The sequence below is a fragment of the Pollicipes pollicipes genome, unplaced genomic scaffold, assembly GCF_011947565.3.
Source record: "Pollicipes pollicipes isolate AB1234 unplaced genomic scaffold, Ppol_2.1 Scaffold_4219;HRSCAF=4965_pilon_pilon_pilon, whole genome shotgun sequence".
In the NCBI taxonomy this organism is placed as follows: Eukaryota; Metazoa; Arthropoda; class Thecostraca; order Pollicipedomorpha; family Pollicipedidae; genus Pollicipes; species Pollicipes pollicipes.
In genome coordinates, this window is record NW_023596448.1 from 24,183,946 (window position 1) to 24,210,655 (window position 26,710).

The 26,710-nt window shown below is 47.0% G+C and overlaps 4 protein-coding genes across 4 annotated transcripts; 2 read left to right on the top strand and 2 right to left on the bottom strand.

Annotated features, from left to right (window-relative positions):
* Window positions 1-471: 471 nt before the first annotated feature.
* Window positions 472-1,216, bottom strand: LOC119095822 (secreted protein C-like). The gene is made up of 2 exons (XM_037218674.1): window positions 1,023-1,216; window positions 472-770 (listed from the first exon to the last, which is right to left on the bottom strand). The coding sequence occupies exons 1-2, from the start codon at window positions 1,209-1,211 to the stop codon at window positions 570-572; spliced, it is 390 nt and encodes a 129-aa protein (XP_037074569.1). The 5' UTR covers window positions 1,212-1,216; the 3' UTR covers window positions 472-569.
* Window positions 1,217-8,916: 7,700 nt separating this feature from the next.
* LOC119095824 (secreted protein C-like) lies at window positions 8,917-9,946 on the bottom strand. Its single transcript, XM_037218678.1, has 3 exons — window positions 9,922-9,946; window positions 9,453-9,653; window positions 8,917-9,200 (listed from the first exon to the last, which is right to left on the bottom strand). Exons 2-3 carry the CDS (start codon window positions 9,639-9,641, stop codon window positions 9,000-9,002), a joined length of 390 nt encoding a protein of 129 aa, XP_037074573.1. The 5' UTR covers window positions 9,642-9,653; window positions 9,922-9,946; the 3' UTR covers window positions 8,917-8,999.
* Window positions 9,947-12,207: 2,261 nt separating this feature from the next.
* On the top strand, window positions 12,208-13,225 carry LOC119095818 (nucleoporin NUP49/NSP49). The gene is made up of 3 exons (XM_037218671.1): window positions 12,208-12,289; window positions 12,487-12,687; window positions 12,880-13,225. Exons 2-3 carry the CDS (start codon window positions 12,499-12,501, stop codon window positions 13,078-13,080), a joined length of 390 nt encoding a protein of 129 aa, XP_037074566.1. The 5' UTR covers window positions 12,208-12,289; window positions 12,487-12,498; the 3' UTR covers window positions 13,081-13,225.
* A 4,965-nt stretch (window positions 13,226-18,190) lies between these two features.
* Window positions 18,191-19,632, top strand: LOC119095825 (uncharacterized). The gene is made up of 3 exons (XM_037218679.1): window positions 18,191-18,277; window positions 18,567-18,771; window positions 19,063-19,632. Exons 2-3 carry the CDS (start codon window positions 18,583-18,585, stop codon window positions 19,258-19,260), a joined length of 387 nt encoding a protein of 128 aa, XP_037074574.1. The 5' UTR covers window positions 18,191-18,277; window positions 18,567-18,582; the 3' UTR covers window positions 19,261-19,632.
* Window positions 19,633-26,710: the final 7,078 nt, after the last annotated feature.

Genomic DNA, 26,710 nt, shown 5'->3' on the forward strand with positions numbered 1-26,710 from the left:
ACATAAAGAAGACAGGCCAAACTCGTATAGATCCACTGCTATTACTAAATGCGAACTGTTTATGATCTCTAAACGGGATCGACTGTAAAATAACTACCTAAACGAACTAAATGTCTAGCTTATCCACAGATCCTGAAACTGTTTTCACTAGGCGGGTGGTAACAATTTTATCTTCCTATTTATAACTATCCAGCTATGACAGATGCATAGTGGTCTGTATCTTATCTTACCAGGGCTTCGAAAAATGCTAGCGAGCGTTGATTCACATTGCTGTGCTCAAATGCTTCGTGCTAATGGGGAATCTATGAATCATTCGCGTGCGTGTTTTGCATCTCAGCTAGGTGTGGAAGTGTCTTTTCAATGCCCATAGCTGACACCAAAAATGCATGGTTTCAAAAGGCATCAGTTAGATATTGTGTATATTTGTTTATATTTATTGTGTATATTTCGTGAAGGTGAAACACAGCCATGATCATGCATCTAGTCATTATGCGAATGTCGATACATTATGTACGCGAGTAACATATATCCTGGCGACTTCCCGAACACTAGGCCAAGCTAGATCATGACTAGTAGAAGTTTGGCCTGCGGTACTGCCGCCGGAATTGACCGATCGGCCGCTGGTAACTTCCGCTAAGTCCACCACCGAACGTCTGCTGGTTGGAGACGGCGTTGGTGTTTGAGAACTCCTGGTTGCCGAACAGCCCCGAAGAAACAGCGTTGGAGGCGCTGGCGGAGTTGGAGCTTACGGCGTTGCCACTGGCTGAGCCCTGAAACAACATGTGAGTTTTCATGTAAGATACAGCTGGAATATACTAATGGGGGTTATGTCAACTATGACACTTCAGACACTGTGATTCTTGGATTATGCAATTTCATCATAAGTGTCCTGAGGTTCAATCAATAGTATATCGTCCACAGCTGCATGACGAACATTATACCGACATTGCTTAGCTCAACCAGCCTACTGGGGCTAACTTCACACAATCCCTAGCGGTATATCTAGTAGCCGACACACTTACCGAGGCGGTGGCGCTGACTTGCGTGATCCGAGAGTTCTGGAAGGGACCGCCGCTGACCCCGGACACCACATTGCCGGCGGCACTTCCGGTCGCCTGGCCGTTCTGACTGAATAAACCACCTGGGAAGAAGCCCTGCGGCAACGCAGCGGCGCCAGCAACCAGGCAGAACAACATGGCCACGGTCTTCATTGTTGGATGGAGCTGGAAACGTGACGGGGATCATAAGATGACGAAATTCACATGCATGTTTTCAGTAAGTCAATTCAATGTCAAGCGATAAAGTATCATGCAAATACCGAATACACCACACGGTGCCTTTGTAAGCAATTTGATCGTTGCCAGGCATGCATTTATTTACGAGCAACACCAAGCGGCTTTAAGTCAGCAAAATCTCCATTCAAATTCGGGGAAAGTACGTCAGCTGACGTCATTGACCTCAAATGAGTTCATCGAGTCCTGCTCACTAACCGTGAGGAGTTAGTGTGCTCAGCGGTAGAACGGAATAGCTTCTGAAGCTGCTCACACAATTTCCTGGCTTATATGCGACCAAACGGGTTTGGGGTGGTCCCACTGAATGGGCGTGTACGTGGGATTCCCTAGCCAAGGTACGCCGCTGGGTGTTGGCGGAAGACGCGCTGTGTGGCCTTTGGCTCTGTTTAGAGAAGCGCATGGCTCATCCGTGGCGCCAGTCATTTCAGTGACTGAGGAGATGATGGCGGGGGTGTCGAGTCGAAATATTTTATCATCTACACATGGACCCGCGTCACTTACTGCTGTCCCAATATGACATGTTTCATGCTGTGTTTATGGTCACGATTCTAGTCACGAGTAAGGGCTTGTCGCAACGTATTCTAGCACAACCTGAAACGTTGAGCTTGATTAATGAAGCAACGTGTTCTTTGCTAGCATCGTGAAACCAGCGCCTACCGAAATGTAAGAGTGAACATTGTGGTTGGATTTGGATGAGAAGAAGAACTTTGAGCTAGTAATGCCAACAAATATGAGCTTAAAGCACTGTTTCTGCATCAAGCCTTGCTCATCAATCATACGCACTCTGTAGCCTCGCGTTTGGGCTTCCCAGGCCCTTTTGCTCTTGCTGAAAACTTACTCTCATGGCCTTGATTACTGAAAACCAGAGCGTACTGTGAGTGATGTAATCAACGTTAAAAAAGCAGCACATACAGTAACATTTTGAAGCATTCTTTGGAAGTGTTTAGCATCACCCATATCAATCATTTTATCGAAAGCTGGGTCTAACCCAATCCGTTATACAAGTTAGATTGGTATGTACCCATAATTTTACCCAACCAAAGAGTCTTTTAAGTTGCGGTGCAACCTTCAATCAACATACGACAAATGCTTATAATAAATGTGTTCAGAGGACAGAAAGCTTATGACAAAGGAAACATTGATAAGGCATGCCAGCAGAGTTACACAATATAATGACGGACAATATTTTGGGATTAGCTTATGAAAACTTATTCAAAAGCATAGTGCTTGCTCTTATTTAAGATACAAACACCTTGTATTCACTTACAATTGCAAACGTAAAGCAGACAGTCCACAACCAAAGGAATTGATCTTTAAAAAAGGCGCCAGTTGATCTTTCCAACAATTTGCATCACAACCTTGCATTACGCAACAGCTGTAAGGGTGAAGAAGCCTTCTCTCACTCTCTAAGAACGCACACGGTAGCTGGAGCCGACCAACGTGCGGCGAGCCGACGCAAGACTGTGGAAGACCAACATCCGTCTTAAGCACACGACGGAGTCGTGATGATGGTCGAGTTGTGCACGGTGGTGATGTCCTGCTCATAGGCAGCGAATGCGTGGTGCGCGGTTTCAAACGGACGAGCAGTGGCGTAAGTTGTTCTCTGGGACTCAACCCGCAACTACTCGTGGGCCTTCGCTTAATACCTTTCCAATTGTGTGTGGTGTCTTTGGATACATTCACCCACACTGCAGTGCAGAAGACGGGGAAGTCAAACTATCGAATGTTTGGTGGAGAACATCAGCCCGTTTGAAAACGTGGGGAGAGCTGCAGTTTCGTTGCGGCTGCGACGTTTTGCTACATAGGCACACACCTCTGAAGGCATTCCAAACACGGTAGTATATGTCCAACATTGTAAACATTTATGACACTCTAATCCATTCACCACGTGATGTGACGAACACATAGAATAGAAAACAGAAAGCAGATGCGATAAAATTGTTCTACTTGGCCTCGGGCATATGGATTCAATTTTTGCCGCACTTATCTGAAACCGGTGTGACTATAGGGTTGTATGGTGCAATTGTGCGGGTTGTGCGCCCTCGCCCTCGCTCTCTTCCGAGCTCTGCATCTGACTGGGTGTCGGGGGCGTCACGTGACTGTGGGTCTTCCGATTCGCCCGGGGTCAAGGGTCGGCCGCTGAGGCGACGGCAGGGACCCGACGCTTGCAGGTGCCAGTCGGATTTTGGACGAGTCCAGGCGGATACATCGCTACGTTCTCTTACATGTCCTTCAACCACAGTCGTTTCAACTTTGCAGTTCAAAACGCCACACAAACTGTCCTTGACGCACTTTATCAAGGCCTATTGTTCATATACATGACCAACAGTCAACAACAGCGCAGACACGTCATCACATGACGTATCTGCAATGACAGTCGTCTGTAAGAGCAAATTGAGCTTCATTGAGGTGTAGAGACCGGAACGGCGCCCGGTGGGTGGTGATGAACTGGTCCATGCGCTCCTCTAACGGAACTCGCCGGCAAGACCGTGCGTTTTCTCCTCACGTCCCGCGACATGCTCCGGCCAGGGAATCCCGCGTACACGCCCAATCGGTGACATAGGCCCGAATCAGCTCCCTGGTATATAAGGCCGATGCATGATACATACATGTATATGGCTAGTCAAAGATCGCATTCACTTCTGTTTTGTCATATACTTCTGATGCCGCTTGACGATAGCTGCCCAATGCCCGTACCCCTGTGACTCTAGGTTGTTGAGTTTTGAAGATAACGGTGAAGGTTGTGCTGACATTTCTATGGGCACTGTATCACATGTCTTGTAGATATGACTGTGAGATCATGGTCCCCACCAAGCAAATCTTGCTGGAAAGATCCTGACAGCTCCAGCAGAGTAATTTTGGTTCAGCCAGTTCGGCGGATCATTCTGTGGCCCGACTGTATCTTGCTGCGTGGTGCTATGATTCAGCTGATACCAGGCTGATACTTCCGTGACCAGATGACAATCGACTGTATTGAGTAGGCCAAATTGGTGAAAACACTTCTGAGATGCGAGCTCACATAGTCGACGACTCTTGCGATCCGGTGTTCATAATTACTTCTATCTGAGCTGCGCAAGCGGAAACGTCTTTTCTTGCCGTCAGGTTGAGATAAGGAAGCAGGTAATAATCGTAAGAGAACTATCTTGTTTTCCTTTACGTGCGTGTGTTAGCCTTCAAATGTACTAGCAGTGCTATCAGGTCTAAAATGATTAAATCAACAACTAGTCAACCATTTTATCAGACATTGCCGAATCCATTTGGCCATGTTGCATCAGAGCGGTTGCCTCATGCGCATTGCTTTTTTGGATGGTTTTATCTCCCGGCAGTGAAAATAATGTAAACCTTGAAGGCAATTCCATATCAATGGCAAACACCTGAGTTAACATACTGGAGAATAAAAAATAGCAGACAGACGGGGTGTGTTGGCATGCACATGAACTCACTTAATTCAAAAGTTTGGGGTTCCTATTGCACGACTTTCAGGTTAAATAAAGTCAAACAATGTCAAACTCCAGCTTGGTGTCCGAAGTGGCTCCATAACCTAAATACCTGTTCTCAGCAAAAGGCCACATCCTCATTTCGAACCAGTAGCCTTGTTGGACTTCTCGGAGGTAATGGTGACCAAAATCATGCAAGAATACTTTGAGTTTTGCATTTGAATAGCCCACAAAGGTGACGCTAGGCAGTGTGCCCCCAAAAACAAACGGTTGATCTGGGCCGTTTTTGGTCAGTGAAATATTCTGACTCAAAAGATGTTCATGGAAGATGTATGATGCGGTTCTTTCTATCAATCAATTCGACATGAGCACTAGAAACTACTCCATGCAGCAGCCCCTAATGTAATAACACAGTTTGGTTTTGACCTTTGTCTGAATTTCATACCTGACCCTCAGTCAATGTAATTTGCTTATTCAGGTGCTGTATTGCCTAAGAAAGTATCTCAGAGATGTATGGTTTCGTGTAACACCCAGTTGTTGCATTAGATTGAGCGATTCCCTAGAAATTGACTTCGCTGAATCGATGCCTGATTTTGACCTGCCCTAGGTCAATGACTTTACAAGGTCAATCTGATTTTTTAGAAAAAATTAAGTTACACGCTATTCAATTGTGTATGAATATGCAAAATTTGGCATTTCTACACCTCGTCGTTCGGAAACCATTTTGGGAGAACCTTCGAACGTGCTAATTTGAACTTCACCAGAGCGTATGTTAAATTTTTGTGGAGCACAGCAGTATGTGCAAAAACAAAAAACAAACATGAGGTGGGCTGCAGTTGTGCTGCAGCAGCCACACTTGGCTGCCGAGGTGCACACCTCTGAACGTGTCCCAAACTAAGCAGTCTAAGCGCAAAATTATAACCATTAAGGACACTTTAATATTCTGAATCACTACAAGTGATTAAGAATATAAAAGTGTCCATTTATCACACCTTGCGACGAACAAATGTAAACGAAAACAGAAAACAGATGTAAAAAAGTTGTTCTGCGTGAAATCAACCGTAATGCATCTGACTTAAGTCGCACTCATCTTAAAGCAGTCTGAATTCAGAATTGTTCAGCCACGGTTGGACCAAACTTGACAGATTGAAACACCACCTAAACTGTCCTTGACGCACGTTGTCAGTGACGATTGTTCACATATATGAGCAACAGCCATTAACTCCGCAGACACGTCGCATCAATTGCGTATCTACGTATGTAAGTGACAATCATCTGTAAGAGCAAAATTAGCTTCAATAAAGTGCAGGTAACAAGACGGCGCCCGATGGGTGATGGTAAGCTGGTCCATGCGCACCTCTACCGGAAGCCTTCGGCCGGACCGTGCGTTTTCTCCAAATGCTCCGCGACACGCTCCGGTGAGGGAATCCCGCATACACGCCCATTCAGTGGGACAGTCCCGAATCAGGCTCCTGGTATATAAATCAGGATGGGAGGAGGGCAGCTTCAAACACTCCCCAGCTCTTCAGGACAGCACAGCTACCTTTCCTCCGGTGAGTGATCCATATCCTAAAAACAGAAAAATCACAGCTTTTAAGGGACCCGTCCCCCAAGCACATCAGTTTTGAAATGGCGCGCTTATACCGACATAAATCATCCGGTCATTCGGGTTCGTACGTCCACAATTATGTCGTTCACGCTTTCGACCGATGATAGTTCCCGCATCTTACAATCCGCCGTCGCGTTTCCAGCTCCCTGCAGAGATGAAGACCGTTGCCATCTTGCTCTGCCTGGCTGCTGGAGCCGCTGCATTGCCGCAGGGCTTCTTCCCAGGGGGCCTGTTCAGTCACAACAGCCAGGCGACCGGAAGTGCCGCCGGCAATGTGGTGACCGGGGTCAGCGGCGGTCCCTTCCAGAATTCTCGGATCACGCAAGTCAGCGCCACCACCTCGGTAAGTGGACCTGCTACCGGATCTACCGCTAAAAAGAGTCACAATAAAAGATTCAGCTTAATGCTCGTTGATCAGGCACGGACCCTCCTGCTTTGCTTAAACGACCCCGTTATCTGGATGTCTACATCAGTTACAGGAGTCATTCATATACCCACGTTATGTTTGTTTGTTAATATCCATGTGTTGTTCCAGGGATCAGCCAATGACAACGCCGTAAGCTCCAACGTGGCCAGCGCCTCCAACGTTGCTTCCTCGGGGCTGTTCGGCAACCAGGAGTTCTCAAACACCAACGCCGTCTCCAACCAGCAGACGTTCGGTGGCGGACTTAGCGGAAGTTACCAGCGGCCGATCGGTCAATTCCGGCGGCAGTACCGCAGGCCGAACTTCTACTAGTCATGGCCTAGCTGGCCCTGTGTTTGGAAGTTGTTATGGTATCTGTTAATAGTGTGTAGCGATGTGTGTGTGTAGCGGATGAAGAACCATTCAGTTTGCAATCGTTGCATTCATACTCCTCGTCGTTTTCAAACTGACATGACCTTAGTTGTGTTCCATTGTCATAGCATGAAATAAATGAACCATCTGACGAATTTGGATGTTTGGAGCTATCTGATCTCGGGCCAGCTGCAAACATGGAAGCACCGCTTCTATCTTTACCAAGTGCGTAGAAATGGCGTAGTATGTGCAAGCACGTATGCATGGCGTACAACGGCAAATATGTAAAAAATACAGTTGAAATGAGCTATTATGAACTGTTTGAAATAGTCTGCTTTAACCACACTTGCACAATATAGTTTATTTCGCCCTCGCTCCTTTTGACCAAAGACCTCCTTGGACAATTTCATAGTCATTCAGGCTCGTGTGTGTGTGTGTGTTCACGAGGGGCGATCTCGGGGAGTTTTCCAGGAGCTAATCAGCGCCATCTTCATCAATTTCAAGCATTTTATTTTTTGAGAGAACAGGGAGACTCTACAAAGTGCTAACTGAAGGTCGTGGCCTCATATGACCTGTCAAATATCGCATCCACTATTGTTTAGTTATATCTTTCTGGTGCGACTTGACGAGAGCCGCCAAATGCCATTACCCTGTAGCTCTCTCTAGCGTGCTGAGTGTTGGAATTAAAGATGATGGTTGTGCTGACATCTCTATGAGCATTGTATCAAATGTTTTGTAGACATGACTTTGGGACCACAATCCCTGCCAAGCAAATCTTGCTGCAAAGATCTTGGCCACTCCACTGCGATAATTTCGGTTTAAACAGTTTGATGGATCATTTTGCGACCCAACTTTTCTTTGTAACGTCATATCATGTCTTCGCCGATACCAGTCTGATCCTTCCGTGACCAGCCTGCATTTGACTGTCCTTAGCAGGCCAAATTTGTGAAAACTTACTTCTGGAACGTGAGCTCACTTAGTCGATCACTCTTGTTGTCAGATGCTCATGACTAATGAATGCTACGTAGGCCACGGACGTGACAACGTCTTTCGTTTTCGTCAGTTTGAACTCAGGAAGGAGTTGACAACCGTACAAGTAGTAACTTGCTTTTCCTTGCATGTATGTTGGGCTTCCAAAGTATTCGCAATGCCATCAGGTTTAACAATGATGAAATCGATAACAGGGTAATCATCATATCAGACCTGGTCCAATCCATTTGGTCCAAATGCATCAGATAGGTTGTTGTATGCCAATTGTTTTTCTCTCATGGTCTGCTCCTGGCAATGGAAATAAGGTACAACTTGAATGCCATATCGACGGGAAACGTTCCAGACAACATAAAGAAGACAGGACAAAATTGTATAGATGCAATGATATTACTAAATGCGAACTGTTTACGAGTCTAAACGGGATCGACTGCAAAATAACTACCTAAACGAACTAAATGTCTAGCTTATCCACGGATCCTGAAACTGTTTTCACTAGGCGAGTGGTAACAATTTTATCTTCCTATTTATAACTATCCAGTTATGACAGATGCATAGTGGTCTGTATCTTATCTTACCAGGGCTTCGAAAAATGCTAGCGAGCGTTGATTCACATTGCTGTGCTCAAATGCTTCGTGCTAATGGGGAATCTATGAACCATTCGTGTGCTTTTTTTGCATCTCAGCTACGTGTTGAAGTGTCTTTTCAATGCCCATAGCTGACATCAAAAATGCATGGTTTCAAAAGGCATCAGTTAGATATTGTGTATATTTCATTTCGTGAAGGTGAAACACAACCATGATCATGCATCTAGTCATTATGCGAATGTCGATACATTATGTACGCGAGTAACATATATCCTGGCGACTTCCCGAACACTAGGCCAAGCTAGATCATGACTAGTAGAAGTTTGGCCTGCGGTACTGCCGCCGGAATTGACCGATCGGCCGCTGGTAACTTCCGCTAAGTCCACCACCGAACGTCTGCTGGTTGGAGACGGCGTTGGTGTTTGAGAACTCCTGGTTGCCGAACAGCCCCGAAGAAACAGCGTTGGAGGCGCTGGCGGAGTTGGAGCTTACGGCGTTGCCACTGGCTGAGCCCTGAAACAACATGTGAGTTTTTATGTAAGATACAGCTGGAATATACCAATGGGGGTGATGACAACTATGTCACTTCAGACACTGTGATTCCTGGATTATGCAATTTCATCATGAGTGTCCTGAGGTTCAATCAATAGTATATCGTCCACAGCTGCATGACGAACATTATACCGACATTGCTTAGCTCAACCAGCCTACTGGGGCTAACTTCACACAATCCCTAGTGGTATATCTAGTAGCCGACACACTTACCGAGGCGGTGGCGCTGATTTGCGTGATCCGGGAGCTCTGGAAGGGACCACTGCTGACCCCGGACACCACGTTGCCGGCGGCACTTCCGGTCGCCTGGCCGTTCTGACTGAATAAACCACCTGGGAAGAAGCCCTGCGGCAACGCAACGGCGCCAGCAACCAGGCAGAACAACATGGCCACGGTCTTCATTGTTGGATGGAGCTGGAAACGTTACGGCGGATCATAAGATGACGAAATTCACATGCATGTTTTCGGTAAGTCAATTCAGTGTCAAGAGATAAAGTATCAGGCAAATACCGAATACACCACACGGTGCCTTTGTAAGCAATTTGATCGTTGCCAGGCTTGCATTTATTTACGATCAACACCAAGCGGCTTTAAGCCAGTAAAATCTCCATTCAAATTCGGGGAAAGTACGTCAGCTGACGTCATTGACCTCAAATGATTTCATCGAGTCCTGCTCACTAACCGTGAGGAGTTAGTGTGCTCAGCGGGAGAACGGAATAGCTTCTGAAGCTGCTCACACAATTTCCTGGCTTATATGCGACCAAACGGGTTTGGGGTGGTCCCACTGAATGGGCGTATACGTGGGATTCCCAAGCCAAGGTACGCCGCTGGCTGTTGGCGGAAGACGAGCTGTGCGGCCTTTGGCTCTGGTTAGAGATGCGCATGGCTCATCCGTGGCGCCAGTCATTTCAGTGACTGAAGAGATGATGGCGGGGGTGTCGAGTCGAAATATTATATCATCTACTCATGGACCCGCGTCACTTACTGCTGTCCCAATATGACATGCTTCATGCTGTGTTTATGGTCACGATTCTAGTCACGAGTAAGGGCTTGTCGCAACGTACTCTAGCACAACCTGAAACGTTGAGCTTGATTAATGAAGCAACGTGTTCTTTGCTAGCATCGTGAAACCAGCGCCTACCAAAATGTAAGAGCGAACATTGTGGATGGATTTGGATTAGAAGAACTTTGAGCTAGTAATGCCAACAAATATGAGCTTAAAGCACTTTTTCTGCATCAAGCCTTGCTCATCAATTGTACCCACTCTGTAGCCTCGCGTTTGGGCTTCCCAAGCACTTTTGCTCTTGCTGAAAACCTATTCTCATGGCTTTGATGACTAAAAACCAGAACGTAGTGTGAATGACGTTATCAACGTTAAAAAAGCAGCACATACAGTAACATTTTATAACATTTTTTTGAATTGTCTTCCCGATATTTGCGCCACAGTACTTGTCCCATCACCCATGTCAATCATTTTCTCGGAAGCTGTATCTAACAGAATCCGTAACACAAATTATATTGGTATCTACCCATAATTTTGCCTAGCCAGTGAGGTCTTTTAAGTTGCGACACATCCTTCAATCAACTTACGACAAATAGGTAGTTACACAATCTGATGACGGACAGTATTTCAAGATGAGTTTATGGGAACATATTCAAAAGCATAGTGTTTGCTCTGATATAAGAGCCATAAGCATGTCTGGTCAACGCTCGCAAAGACCTCGAGCATGGATTCCATAACATTGCGTCACTTCAGGCTTTCAGGCATTTAAGATAATTTTGCAAACGCATGAATCGTCAAAACATTGTAGCAACAAGAAATAATCTGATCTCGAAAATACATGGCATGTACAACCACCTTGTGTTCACTTACAACAATTGTAAACGCAAAGCAGACAGGCCACCGTTTAAGGTATTGATCTTTATAAAAGGTGCGAGTTGATTTTTCGAACAAACAATTTGCAGCAAATTCTTGTATTAAACAACAGCTGAAAAGGTGAAGAAGCCTGCTCTCACTCTCTAAGCGCACACACGGGAGCTGGAGCCGACCAACGTGCGGCGTGCCGACGCATGACTGTGGAGGACCACCATTCGTATAAGCCACACGACGAAGTAGTGATTGTGTGGATGTTTGTGGATGGTGATGATGTCGCACTGACAGATAACGACTGCGTGGTGAACGGTTTCAGACGGGCGAGCAGTGGCGTAAGTTATTTTCTGGGGTTCAGGCCGCAGCTGTCTGTGGACCTTGACTTAACGCCTTTCCAATACTGCGTCGTGTCTTTGAATGCATTCACCCACACTGCAGTGCAAAAGACGGGAGAAGTTAAGCATCGATTATTGAATGTTTGGTGGAGCACATCAGCCTGTTCAAAAACATGGAAAAAGCTGCAGTTGTGTTGAAGCAGCGACGCTTTGCTTCAGAGGCGCGCAACTCTGAACGTGTTCCAAGCTGGGCAGTCTACGCCCAACATTGTAATAATTATGACACTGTAGTCCATTCACCACGGAATGTGAAAAACACATAGAATAGAAGCAGAGAGCAGAAGCAGTACAATTGTTCTACTTGGCCCCCATCATAATAACTTGGATTTTTGTCACTATCTTAAAGCGGTTTGACTACAGGGTCATATCAATACGGTTGGATAAAACTTTGCAGTTCAAAACGCCACACAAACTGTCCTTGATGCACTTTATCAACGACTTTTGTTCACATATTTGAGCAACAGTCAACAACAGCGCAGACATATCATTGCGTTACGTATCTGCAATGACAGTCGTCTATAAGAGCAAAATGAGCTTAGCCATCGAACTGTACAGACGGGAACGGCACCCCGTTGGTGGTGGTGAGCTGGTCCATGCGCACCTCGACCGGAAGCCCTCGACCGGACCGTGCGTTTCTCCCTATGCTCCGCGACGCGCTCCGGCCAGGGAATCCCGCCTACGTGGAACAGGCCCGAATCAGCTCCCTGGTATATAAGTCAGGTTGGGAGGAGGGCAGCTTCAAACACTTCCCAGCTATTCTGGACAGCACAGCCACCTCTCTTTCGGTGAGTGATCCATATACTAAAAACAGAAAACTCACAGTTTTGGAGTGGTCTGTCCCCGAGCACATCAGTTTTGAAATGGCGCGGTTATGCCGACGTAAATCACCCGGTCATTGGGGTTCGTACATCACCAATTATGTCGTGCACGCTTTCAACCGATGATAGTTTTCACATCTTACAATCCGCCGTCGCGCTTCCAGCTCCCTTCAAAGATGAAGACGGTCGCCATCTTGCTCTGCGTGGCTGCTGGCGCCGCAGCGTTGCCGCAGGGCTTCTTCCCAGGTGGACTGTTCAGTGAGAACGGCCAGGCGACCGGAAGTGCCGCCGGCAATGTGGTGACCGGGGTCAGCGGCGGTCCCTTCCAGAACTCTCGGATCACGCAAGTCAGCGCCACAGCCTCGGTTAGTGTGCCTGCTACCGGATCTACCGCTAAAAAGAGTCACAATAAAAGCTTCAGCTGAATGTTCTTTGATCAGGCATAGACCCTCTTGCTTTGCTTAAACGACTCCTTTGTCTGGATGTCTTCGTCAGTTACACGAGTCATTCACATACCCACGTTTTGTTTGTTTGTAAACATCCATATGTTGTTTCAGGGTTCTGCTCGAGGCAACGCCGTAAGCTCCAACGTCGCCAGCGCCTCCAACGTCGCTTCTTCGGGGCTGTTCGGCAACCAGGAGTTCTCAAACACCAACGCCTTTTCCAATCAGCAGACGTTCGGTGGTGGACTTAGCGGGAGTAACCAGCGGCCGATCGGTCAATTCCGGCGGCAGTACCGCAGGCCGAACTTCTACTAGTCATGATCTAGCTCGCCCTGCGTTCAATATATTGTTAAGGCATCTGTTCTTTGCGTACACGATGTATCGTCATTCGCATTGTGGCTAGCCTCATGATCATGGTTGTGATTCATCGTCATGAAATGAAATATATACAGTACTTAAAGGACGCCTTTTGAAGTCATAGATTTCTAGTGTCAGCTGGAGACAGTGAAAAGTCGGGGAGTTTTCCAAGATGCATTCCTCTTTGAGATGACATGCGGACTCTACAAAGAGCTAATTGAAAGTCGTGGCCTCATATGGCCGGTCAAATATCGCATTCACTATTGTTTAGTCATATCTTTCTGGTGCGGCTTTACGAGGGCTGTCAAATGCCACCACCCTGTGGCTCTAGCGTGCTGAGTCTTGGAAGGGAGAGGTGATGGTTGTGCTGACATCTTTATGAGCATTGTATCAAATGTTTTGTAGATATCACTTTAGGATCATAGTCCGTGCCAAGCAAATTTTGCTGCAAAGATCCTGACGAATCCAGTGGAGCAATTTTTATTTAGGCAGTTCAAGGGATCATTTTGCGACCCAACTTTACCTTGCAACGTCATATCATGACTTGGCCGATACCAGCCTGATCCTTCCGTGACCAGCCTGCATTTGACTGCCCTTAGAAGGCCAAAAATTTTAAAAACCTTTTTCCTGGGACGTGAGCTCACTTAGTTGATCACTTTTGTGGTAAGTCGTTGATGACTAACGCTATATAGGCCACGGATACGACAACGGCTTTCGTTTTCGTCAGTTTGAAATTAGGAAGGAGTTGACAACCGTGCAAGTAGAAACTTACTTTCCCTTACGTGTGTGGTAGGCTTGAAAAGTATGTGTGTATGTATGTGTGAAAAGCGTGCTAGACCTGGCCGAATCAATTTGGTCCAAATGCATCAGATAGGTTGTTTTATACCAATTGTTTTTCTCTCATGGTCTTTGCACCTGGCAATGGAAATAAGGTACAACTTGAATGCCATATCGACGAGAAACGTTCCAGACAACATAAAGAAGACAGGACAAAATTGTATGGATGCAATGATGTTACTAAATGTGAACTGTTTACGAGTCTAAACGAGATCAGCTGTAAACTACCTACCTAAATGAACTAAACGTCTAGCTTATCCACGGATCCTGAAACTGTTTTCACTAGGCGGGTGGTAAAAATGTTATCTTCCTTTTTATAGCTATCCAGTTGTGACAGATGCATAGTGGTTCGCATCTTAACATATCAGGGCTCAGAAAAATGTCAGCGAACGTTGGTGCACATTGCTCTGCTCAACTTCTTTGTGCTAATGGGGAATCTAAGAACCTTTCGTGTGCGTTTCTTGCATTTCAGCTGCATGTGTAGAAGCGACTTCAGCGCTCATAGCTGACACCAGAAATGCATGGTTTCAAAAGGCAGCAGTTAAATATTGTGTTTATTTCATTTCATGAAGGTGAAACACAACCATGGGCATGAATCTAGTCACTATGCGAATGTCGATACATTATGTACGCGAGTAGCATATATCCTGGCGACTTCCCGAACACTAGGCCAAGCTAGATCATGACTAGTAGAAGTTCGGCTTGCGGTACTGCCGCCGGAATTGACCGACCGGCCGCTGGTAACTTCCGCTAAGTCCACCACCGAACGTCTGCTGATTGGAGACGGCGTTGGTGTTTGAGAATTCCTGGTTGCCGAACAGCCCCGAGGAAGCGACGTTGGAGGCGCTGGCGACGTTGGAGCTTACAGCGTTGTCACTAGCTGAACCCTGAAAGAACGGGTGAGTTTTGATGTAAGATACAACTGGCATATACCAATGGAGGTGATGACAAATATGTCCATTCGGACGCTGTGATTCTTGGATTGTGCAATTTCATCGTAAGCATTCTGAGGCTCAAGCAGTAGCATAGCGTCCAAAACTGCTTCAAAAACATGATACCAAAATTTCCGTGCTTTCCCAGTTTACTGGGACTAACTTTCAGTATTTTTTTGCGGTACATCCGGCAGCAGGTCCACTTACCAAGGCAGTGGCGCTGACTTGCGTGATCCGGGAGTTCTGGGAGGGACCGCCGCTGACCCCGGTCACCACATTGCCGGTGGCACTTCCAGTCGCCTGGCCGTTCTGACTGAATAAACCACCTGGGAAGAAGCCCTGCGGCAACGCAGCGGCGACAGCAACCAGGCAGAACAAGATGGCGACGGTCTTCATTGTTGGAGGAAGCTGGAAACGTGGCGGCGGATCATAAGATGAGGAAACTCGCACACATATTTTTGCAAATCAATTCAGCAACAATTGGTAAAACATCATGTAAATACCGAACAGAATACATGGTACCTATGAAAGTAATTTGATCATCGCCAGGATTGCGTCTGCTTACGACTAACGCCAAATGGCTTTAAGGCAGTAGCGGTTACATTGAAAATCGCGGGAAGCATGTTGGCTTACGTCATAAGCATTAAAGGGAGCTCATCGAGTTCTGGTCACTAACCGTGAGGAGTTAGTGTGCTCGGCGGGAGAGCTGAATAGCTTTTGAAGCTGCTCAGACGCTTACCTGGCTTATATGCGGCGAAACGGGTTGGGGGGGGGGGTGGTCCCACTGAATGGGCGTGTACGTGGGATTCCCTAGCCAAGGTACGCCGCTGGCTTTTGGCGGAAGACGCCCGGTGCGGCCAGTCGTTCAGATTAGAGATGCGCATAGCTCATCCGTATCGCCATTCATTTCGGTGACCGAGGGCATAATGGTGACCATTGGTTTCGAGCCTAGATATTATGCACTCATGGACTCGCGGCCAGTGATAGTGTAGTATGGCGTGAACTGTCGTGATGAAATATTTCGTGGAAGGTTATTACAAGTGCCCATATGTTAACAAGCTCAAACCTCAGGTTGGTGGCCAAGCTTTCCTCAGAGCTCCTCATGCATTTACCTTTAACCTAGATACCTGTACTCACCAAAAATTACTGGAATGCATTTGATGTTAGTGACCTTATTTGACCACAAACTGTGAGATTGTTTATATTTTTTAACTTCACTAAACGTCTAGGATTGGGCTAGACGGTACGCTGTTAAAAACAAAGGATTTATTGGGGTCATTCTAGGCCAGTGACCACCTATGACCTGTATTAAGTTCAAAAGCACATTTGCTGACCTCCCTGTGATCCATAAATCAAAGTGAGCGTCAGAAACTACCCGAAATGGTAAGGTTTTGAGAGAAATGCAATTTTAAACTCGACCTGGCCTTCATGCCTTGTTCGAGATCAATGGAATAACCCGCGATTTTTATTTTCATTGTCTGATATTCAGAGAAACCACCTCAAAGATGTATGACTTCCACAAAGACCCTGCTGTCGTATCCGATTGAACGATTTCTCTAGGCATTGCCGTCCTTTAGAACCGTGACCTGACTTTCATCCGCCATAGGTCAGCGACCTTGCAAGGCACATCTAACTTCCCACATCCCACGATTGGTTATTCAATTGGCTACAGTACTGCAAAATTTGGCGTGACCTTGCTGCGTCATTCGGAAGTTAGTTCTCAGAAGCATTCGGGGGCCCAAATTTTTCCCCAGCGCGTGTTAATGCTGCTGCGTCGCTGTTTCCGTGCGCTTGCAGCATCTCTAGGGCTTCGGTTATGCAGCAGCCTTGCAGGCTATGTGGTGATACCACACCTTTGGCTATCGGTGCAGATTGCGCCGCACTGCTCAGTTTTATTTTGGCGCATTTATTACCATTCACTTAATCTATTCACGTGGCTTATGGTAACATTGTTAGATGCACCGCTTGTCCTCGAATTGGTGGACCTCGACTCTTAGTGATGACAAAGTGTTTCTGATTGTATTTTTCCTAAGATGAGCGGAAAACACGGACACCAAAAAGATGTTTTCAAATCACCCGTGCCGCATGTGCGAAGATATCGCCGCTTTTATACTCTGTCTCCATACCACTACGTGTGTGATGTCCGACTTTTATTAACCCCCTACTCAGACCCACACTCTCAAAATTTTGGCGGCCGAAGAAAGCATCGTGGCAAAGAAAAGGGTGCCAGATGAATCAGTGAAGTATACTACGCATCACCCCAAAGTTCATTTTGATAAATTGCTCTGCAGACCCTCCTCTCTAATACCCTGGACTCTAGCTATCCTTTTTATTGCGCAGTCACAGTGCCATTGTTTAATACCTTCCTTTTGTGATCCTTGACTTTCGCTGATCACACTTGCTTGCTTCCTAAGCTCCATCGGCAATCGCCCAAACCCATTTTGTTTTCATTTAAAATACTGCCGTCGGAATATCCATGATAAACATTGTGGCATTCGCGGGTTTTGCATCAAATTCGCCCTGACTCCCGAGTTTTCGGAAACGGAAATGCTTTGTTTTGTGAATCGGATTTGTGGGTCGGGTGATGATCGGTCACAAAACACAATGGTTTTGTGACGATTTGATCAAACATAATTTACACCAGGAATGGGTTGACGACGCCTAGAGGTCTACAAAGAGTAGAATATGTCTGTTTATTTGAGGACATGAGTTGTTTGTTCAAAAGGATAAGGTGATTGTCACCGAGCAAAAGGGGTAGTGTAAGCGGAAAATACGTTTTACAGCGTATCGCGTAAGGGACCACACTGGGATTAAAACAGGGCCAGGCGATGCGAGCATGCTTAGTGAGAAACGGCAGTGGAATGGGTGAACATTTTGGGGAGGGCCGTCCTTCTTCACTTCGTTTTTCATGTTGACTTCTGACTGCGCCTGCGTGCGCAAGAACGCTGCTGCACCTGTGTAGCACCTACACAGTGAGTGCGTGTATAGGAGCGCTATTTCGCTGTCGTGGTACTACACTGCGAGTACATCTGACGCGTCGGTCAGTTGACGTGACTTGTCATTTGATCGGGAGCTATTTCAAATAGAACTAAACATTAGTTAAAGAATGCCAAAATTCTTCTGAATGTAAAATGGCTCCGTTTCCGCTTCGTGGGGTACGCTGTGAGCAGTGCGCATGGACCATGCGCACCTCTAACGGCTACCGCCGGCCGGCGCACCCGTCTTCCACTTGATGGCCCGAGGCACGCTCCGGCCAGGGAATCCCGTCTTCAAACCCACTCAGTGGGACTTGACCGAATCAGGATCCTGGCATATAAGTCAGGATGGGGAGGGAGCAGCATCAGACACTTTCCAGCTCTCCTGGCCTGCGAAGCTACCTCCTCACGGTGAGTTCTTCAAAGCTCGACGTGACTTTCAAATGCGGGAGCCATCTTGAGCATTGGCAGTGTTTAGAGCCGCTCCCGGAGCTTATGCTGTCATTCTGCTGAAACGTAACAGACTTAAGCAGACACCATATCCTTCAGGCGTTGTTTGTCCTGCGGCACACGCATTTGGTGACAAGTAGGCGATTTTTGTCAAACGAGCACCCTAACGCACGTGCTTCACATGCAAGCTTTTGGTAAACCTCATCATGTTTACAGCTCTCCAGCCATCAAAATTACCTCATGTTTACAGCTATCCAAGCATCAGCATGAAGACCTTCGCCATTGTACTCTGCCTGGTCGCTGGCGCCACTGCGCTGCCGCGGGGCATCTACCCAGGTGGTCTGTTTGGCCAGGGAGGTCAGGCGACCGGAAATGCCGCCGGCAATGTGGTGACCGGGGTCAGCGGCGGTCCCTTCCAGAATTCTCGGATCACGCAAGTCAGCGCCACTGCCTCGGTAAGTGTAGATATGTAGGGAGTGCTTGTACACAGCTTGTGGATTAATGCTGTTAAAAGGACCAGAAGCCTAACATTACCCTGACTTCATCAATTGCCCAAATTACGTGTAACTATCCATATCTATATACTTTTATATACCCATTGCATAGCGTGGATAAAGAACAGAATACTTCTATGCTGCTCTTTTTCTATGATTCCACCTGGCAAACCGAGAGGCAAGAACCATTGTATGTCATTCTGCGTGCCAACCACATCCGTTCACATTAATAACGGCGATGTGTTGTTTCAGGGCTCAGCGCGAGGCAATGCCCGGAGCACCAACTCAGCCAGCGCCACTAACTTCGGCTCGTCGGGACTGTTCGGAAACCAGCAGTTCTCCGACACCAACGCCGTCTCCAACCAGCAGTCGTTTGGCGGCGGCTTTGGTGGCTACCAGCGGCCGGCTGGCTTCGGCTACCAACAGTACCCCAGGCGGGGATACTACTAGTGGATGCCATGGGCCCTTCTTTTAGTGGCGTGTGTGATGGATTATCAGAAGCTCAGTTGTTGATCTGTTCATACGACGTATGAACATAACGCGACGTCGTCATGGTTCATATCCTTGAGCGACCCGAATATGGCGGTAATGGAAGGCATTGATCCACCACTGGCATAGTTTGGGATGATTTTTTCATCTCATGGAGGGCGGTGTATAGTACACGCAAATGGCGGAATCCTTTATTTATCCCCATGGGTCTGAGCTAGCTGTCTCCAATGACGCGTTCTGATGTCCGATCGAGACAGACAAGCCAGCATTGATCATCTGTTGCTCGATCTCACCTGTGGTTTGGTGTTAGGTGAATAAACGCCCATACGACTGAACAAAGTTTTCTGTCGCCTCCATGACCAACCACGTCCACTGCTGGTGTTTGGTGGATAGTGGGGAAGCTCAGAAAATGTGCAGAATGCAGCGTGCTCAGCCACAGCGGACACCAAAATGACAGCATTGATCATTCACTTGGGTATGAGTTCAGACGCATGCATCATCATGCTGACCCCCGACATTCAGCTGGCGCTCTGCTATGGTGAGTGAATCAGACAAAACTGTAATCTTCGGTATCTTAAATCGCAGCTTGAGAGCATAGCAGGCAGAAAGAAGCTAGTTTCGCTTCTGGGTTTGACCTTTTTGGTGGGTGAATAAGACAAGCATACAAGTGCATACCGAGATGTCCCGAATCTGAGAAGACGGTGACGGCAAAACGATATCCAAATGATGAATGATTCAAGCTCGCTGATCCTATAGCCCAATTCACTATATGATGCGTATTCACTAATTCACTATATACGTCTGATGCGTATTATGATGATTGTGGGAGTATGTACAAATGTGGCGCTGTGCGCACTTTGTGCGCCACGATTGAACAGCAGGTTGGAATGTCTGCATTCTGAACCGCCCCCCCCCCCCCCCACACCCTCCCACCACCTTTCTGTGGCTGGGTGAGTTCGAGTCGCTTTAAGCGCTCGCTTTTTTTTGTCCCTGACTGGGATGGCTGCCGTGGCCGGTGGCAGCGGACGCACCAAAGGTCAGGTGGCTTCAGACCGCAGGATGGACAGTGCCTACCGCTGCGGCACGCCAAGTTTTCGTCACAAAATGGCGCCCTTGACCCGACATTTCACGATCGAATGGTGGAGTTGACACAGGGCTCAGTGGAGTTGACCCAGTTGACACAGGGCTCACGCCTCAGGCTCGTGAGATTTGCTATCGTTCTAGCTATTCAGGTACTAGATCATCTCAAATTGCGGATCTTTTCACGGGGCTAACTCGATTCGGGTGGGCCTGGGCCCACTCTGAAATGTGAAAAATCCGCGGCGAGTTGACAAGAAATAGATCCTTATTTTAACAGATTATAAGATATATTATATTATTTTATATTATACTATATTATAAGAGATTATTCCACATTTGAAGATATTGATTCAAACATCAGACATGATGTTGGAAAAGGCTGCTCGAGACAACACAATTTCTCCTATGAGTAAATATGCCCTTAAAAACGCCATTGTTTGATTGCGTCATCATACCCTGCATAACATTGCTTGAAAGTCATTTGACGGCCGATATATCTGGAAATCGTGCTCACAAACACCAGATATGAACGACTTGATCTTTATATTTTCTTAGCCTTGATCACCACATGGCCAATGGAATGGCAGAATGTGAATTACGTCATTATGGCGTGATGGATGCCTGGGTGACCTTTAAAAACTCTTCCCGAAATACTGTGTAGATATTTGAGGACGTGTAGCCCAGAAATTAGAGGGCTTTCGTCTTAAAGGCAGGGATGTAAACTGCACCGAATGATCTCCAAGATGGCTGTTTCAGTTAAAACCCCCATGCAATTGTCGAGCACTCCTTTAACTGCAGCATATCGCAGAGCCGCGGCTGAGCTACATATAAAATCACAACCGACGCATGCTGAAAACGAGAGATTTTCTCGCAACCAACACCAAGCTAAGCCAATGAGTAATGCAACCCACAAGTCTTGCGAGTGCAGACTGGAGGTGTGCTTCCAAAACCAAAATGATTTTCGTTTTGATTTTCGTAATATGCCGGCAAGAGAGCCAATGCTCGCGCCTGTTACAACTGCTGCTGTTCGCTTATTAGTCATGCCATGCCACTCAGCTGTTTGTCCTCTGGTCGCGTTTCAAAGATGCCCCGGGCCCACAATACGTACGTGTGATGCCAAGGAATTGGTACTTAGGATGCGTTTTTTTTAGTGCGCACGGTCAGAAAATGTTGTATGAGCTGGGAATAGTTCTTTTGACTCACAAGGCAAACTTCCATACTTTCGAAGCTAATCGCCGACAATCGGACAGCCCGTGTCGCATCAAAGGTACACAACAGACGGAATACATAGGCTCGGTGTGAAGCATGGATTTTACTGAAGGTCTTAGTGGTGTACCCCTGACTGCAAACCGTTACCTGTATACGGAATAAATGGTGCCGGATCCAGTTGTATACTATTCCTGCATCAAACGAAACAAATTTCTTTCGTGATGCCGTAGTTGTGTCAGCCCATACACGGAGTTATTCCGAGCTCGAGGAATTATGGAATGTAGGATCTCAGTTCACGACACTCTCATTTACTAACATAAGTACCAGAGATGCCGTTTTATGGAAGCTCTTGATTAAAGTCCAATCCATAGTCCAAGGATGAACAATTGTCCGTCCAAAAGGTGTGTAAATAATCAAGTTCCTCAAAATTTTGAAATTCGTCATATCAAATAACTCTTACCCTATCCACTTACCCCAATCACTACTTGTGCCGTTGCATTCACTCACGAAAATGGAATGAATAGAAAAGAAATATCGTGCGTAAGTGACGTGTATCTGCTTAAACAAGTCAAGGTGCAAAACACTGCAACGCGAGAGAACAATATTGGCTGTGCGCAAAATCCCAAGGATTGTCCGTCCATGCCCTTTCCTGCCCGTCCAATCTCCAAAATGAGTTTTGGAAATTTTAGCGGCTTCAAAATTTTTGAATCCGCTAGATACCTCTACTTGGTACGACATAAACCCCTTACAAATCAATCGGGTTATTTACGTGCATTACGGGCGCTTTATAACCATACTGGCATCAAATCACATAGCATCATCATGCCGTAAATTACACACACACAAACACATACACACACACACACACACACACACACACACACACACACACACACACACACACACACACACACACACACACACACACACACACACACACACACACACACACACACACACACACACACACACACACACACACACACATACACGCTCACACATATAAATGTATATATATATATATATATATATATATATATATATATATATATATATATACATGTCACACACACATATTATGCCGCGAAGATTAGGTCTTTGCTTTTCCGTTCCCATATCGGTATAATCAAAGACATGCGCCGGGCGTTCATTTTCTGATTCACTCCAAACTGGAGGTCTACCCGGCTAGCCAAGCCTGTAGACATTGCGTGACCAGAAGACCAGCCTTGCACCGGCCCGTTGCTCATCGATTTTCTCCCCCGTGGTCCAGTCACGAGGATTTCTAACGTTCCCGCCCTTCGACTGAACGCCTCCTACAGCTCAGGCCCACTCACGCTGAGGCCTGAAGAGTTGACTCTGTGACCGGCCGGGCCGCTCGTGTGTGCGCCTTTCGCTCAGCCTCGAGTCAATAACCTCTGGAAAACCCGGCGCCGGCCCATACAGGCCAATAGCCCCAGGCTGTTTACCTGCGGATCACTCCTGGCCGGTAAGATCTGTTGCCGCGCCGGGGAACGGCAGCGGAGTCAAGGCAGCCGACTGTGAATTCCGCCATCGCTCGGGTCGGAGAGGCGGCATGGCGCAAAAACCGCGCTGGTGAGTGGTAAACAGCCCTGGCCCCCGGCAGTTGATGCGCGGAATGAATGTGTAATGCCTGGTACCATTCGAGCAAATGACTCATGCGAATACTTGCTTTAAAACGCGCCCAAGTGGGATCAGTTTTCCACCCAAAGGTTTCTCAACATAAATTGCCAAACTTTTCATAGCTTTAGCCAATTAAATACCTGATGTTTTGGCTTAAAAATGGAATTATCTTGTATGGTCGCTGACCTATGGAAGGTCAAGGTCAACCCATGGCTGTCAGCGAATGCAATCCCAAAGATATCGGTTAATCTGATGCGACAACGGAGTGCTGGACATAGCAGTACGTCTCTGAGACGGGTTCCTTTCTAACCATACGATTGAATTTAGGATTACCCCTAACTTTGTTACCTTGGGTCAGGTATGAAAGTCAGTTCGAGGTCAAAACCCTATTGTTTTCTTAAAGAGACCTTACTTAGTGGGGTTGTTTTTGACGCTCATTTTGAAGTTCTTGCTGACGGAAGCCAACAAATGTGTTATTTGAGCTTGATCAAGGTTAGAAGAGCTCACTAAGCTAGAGTGACCCAGATCATCTTTTTTGGACTAGCGTGATCCTTGACGCTGATTGAGATGAAAAAATCAGAACAATCTCGCAGGTTTTGGTCATCATGACCTTCTGAAGTTTTAATACAGTCACATACCTGAAATGAGCACCAATGGCGTTTTGCTTAGTAAAGGTGTCCAGCTTCAAGTTGGTTGCGTAAAGTCTTAGCGAAAGCTGGAGCATCGATCTGGAGTTTGACTTTGACCCCCACCCGAGAGACGTCGCATTCAGCCGGACGCCTTTGTGCGTGTTAAAAATCGTTGTCACGTTGGCGCAGCCTATTCAGTGACTTACTTAGAGCAAACGTGTTGACAAACTCATCCGGGCGGAAGTTTCGAATCACTTTTGGATAAGATTCGATGAGGCTGAAAATAACTGCTGGCGCGTTTTAAGCCGTTGCATGTCTTGGCCTCAGACGGAAGCGATGCATTGGGACTTGGGAGTCCCATGATAACATGATATCACATGCTAACATGAGCTCCAATCGAAACTTACACTGACTGCCTTCTGCGGAAGGCGACTTGTCTGAATCATCTTGCAGTGGCTGACAGTCACTGTATTTTGAGTGAGCTGATTTACATTACACCTGTTCATATTCGCCAACTTGAAAACATAACACATGCTTGCATTGAGCGTATGTGCTTCATTCGAGATTTGTTTATATATGTTAGGTACATAGCTGGCAGTGACTCAAAATCACCGCTAAAGGCCCAAGTTCCACCTTAATTTTGTTCTGATGCAATCGGCTTATGTTTTTTTTGCTGGGACCTCTAGTACCTTGTGTCTTTGTGTAAGTTATAATTATCCTGTTCTAGAGCTAAGTCACCGTATGATTGTGTTTACAGTTGCGGCGTACAGATTTCTTCAGTGTGTTGGGCGTGAGCTAAAAGCCGTGCTCATCCCGCGATTTTCTCTCCACTGAAACTACAAGTTTACAACGGGATTGTCTCTCCGCCGAAACTATGAGCTTGTATCTCGAGCGCCCTGCAGCCTACTCCATACCCTATCAAAAAACTGCTCGTATGGGCATGGGCCAAAATAAAAAAATGCAGGTTTTATCTTATCTGGCGACTACTTGTCTCGCAAACCTTGCATCGCGGCTTGCGCATCATCCTTTTCATTCGTCCTGCCCCTCTCATTCGTCCAAACCTTGTCATGCCCTTCTCGCCACAAGATCACTGTGGCAGCTTGGCGATATTTCGGTCGTTGAAGACTCATCACGATGAGTCAGCATGCTAAAACATGTACACCGGTGGATCCAGACTGAGCGCGTTCGCCCGATTCCCCCTCGCTCCCCTTCGCTCACTCCGTTTCCTCCTGACCTCGGGAAAATCCGCCCAGCCTCGCCAGCGTCCGCTTATCGTGACATCTGCTTTTCGCTTCGTAGAGCTACACTCTCCACTCCCCTGATGGCCCCACGCTGCTTCCGAGGACGATGGCATCGGCAAGTCGTGACCTTGGGTCACGCGGGATCGTAGCGAGACAAACGCCCGCGAACCAAACCGTTACCTTGAATCTAGAATCATAATTATGTCCCACGTATTCGCCTTTGTTACGGATGGCAGCAAACATAAGCGACTTGTGCAGCAATTTTTGGGGTAATCTAGACGGGGTATTAGTATAACGAACGTGATGTTAACATATGTACAAGCACACAAGACAGTTCTTGTGCAGATATTGACACACCGAGGGAGGATAGCCCGGAGAGCTATCTCAGCCGAGTTATGTAAGTATGGTCAAGTAGACCTAGAGTATGGTGCACAAAATATGCCGCACGCAGATAAACAAAATCTGAGAGAATATGATTTGTGCTGCACATCCTTCACCTCTTCGGTGACAGCGATCGCCTACGGGAGGGGGGAGGAGGACCACCCATTGCCCCGTATCCTATCATCGCCGGCGCTGCTCCTGTGGCTCCTCGTCTATGGCCGTATGCGGGGGCATGGCGCAGAGGAAACATCCCCAGTTAAGGTGCATCCGACCAGCTGTGTGTAGACTGGATCACGATTTCAGTTTTCCGCCAGGTAAACTTATCGCCTATATCATTTTTGGTCGAAGGATTAAGCATTTTACAGTGGTGATCGAAATGTGTCAAGGGAGCTGGTGTCAATTGGTGAAGACCACTTTGGCAAAAACGTCAGCTTTTTTTCTTCCCGGCCGTGTTTTCCCCGTGAAGAAGTTTTGGATCATAGAGCAATGCTTTTCTCCATGACACCAGATTGCTGGTGGATTTCGGTCGTTTTAATGCCAAGTAAATATCATTGCTGACCGGGGACACGTATGAACGGCAGTGCAAGGCTTGCCATTAAGGGAGCTTGATACACTGGGTCAAATACCTGTGCACCGCACACCTTTGACCGTCGTTATCTGAAGGTGATGCATCATAACTGGCCGCCGGATAACCACATCTTCCATTTTAAGCAATGTGAGGAATGATGCAGCTGTCTGTCAATCATGCTGTCAGCCAGTGGCATACAAAGTCTGGTTAATGCTGGCATTATAACGCGACCCCTCTCCCTTCCCTCCACACTGAACAGTCGTCACCGAGGCCGAGCGGGAACTAACACGGCGCGTGCTGTCATCAGAGGACATCGCCACTCCACTGCGGAGGCCGACGACGCCCGCTGGGGTACTGACGTGTATGTGGGCGTGGTGAGGGGGGGGGGGGGCTGTAGCCGTGGCAGTCAATACAATGTCAACGCCACGGATTTCAGCCAGCGTAATGCAAAACGGCATCGACTAATTTTGATAAGCTAGAATGTGAGTCAACTGAAATTCTCACAGTGCTAGTTACCTGAAATTTTAATGTGAGGTACCTAAAACACGCTTACATCATTTCGTTGCTCCTGTTATCTGGGTTTTAGTGACCGGCTGTGCCTGGTGCGTGATTAAACTTACTCATGAATCATTATTGGCTTCCATTTTGTGCTTTGTATGCGT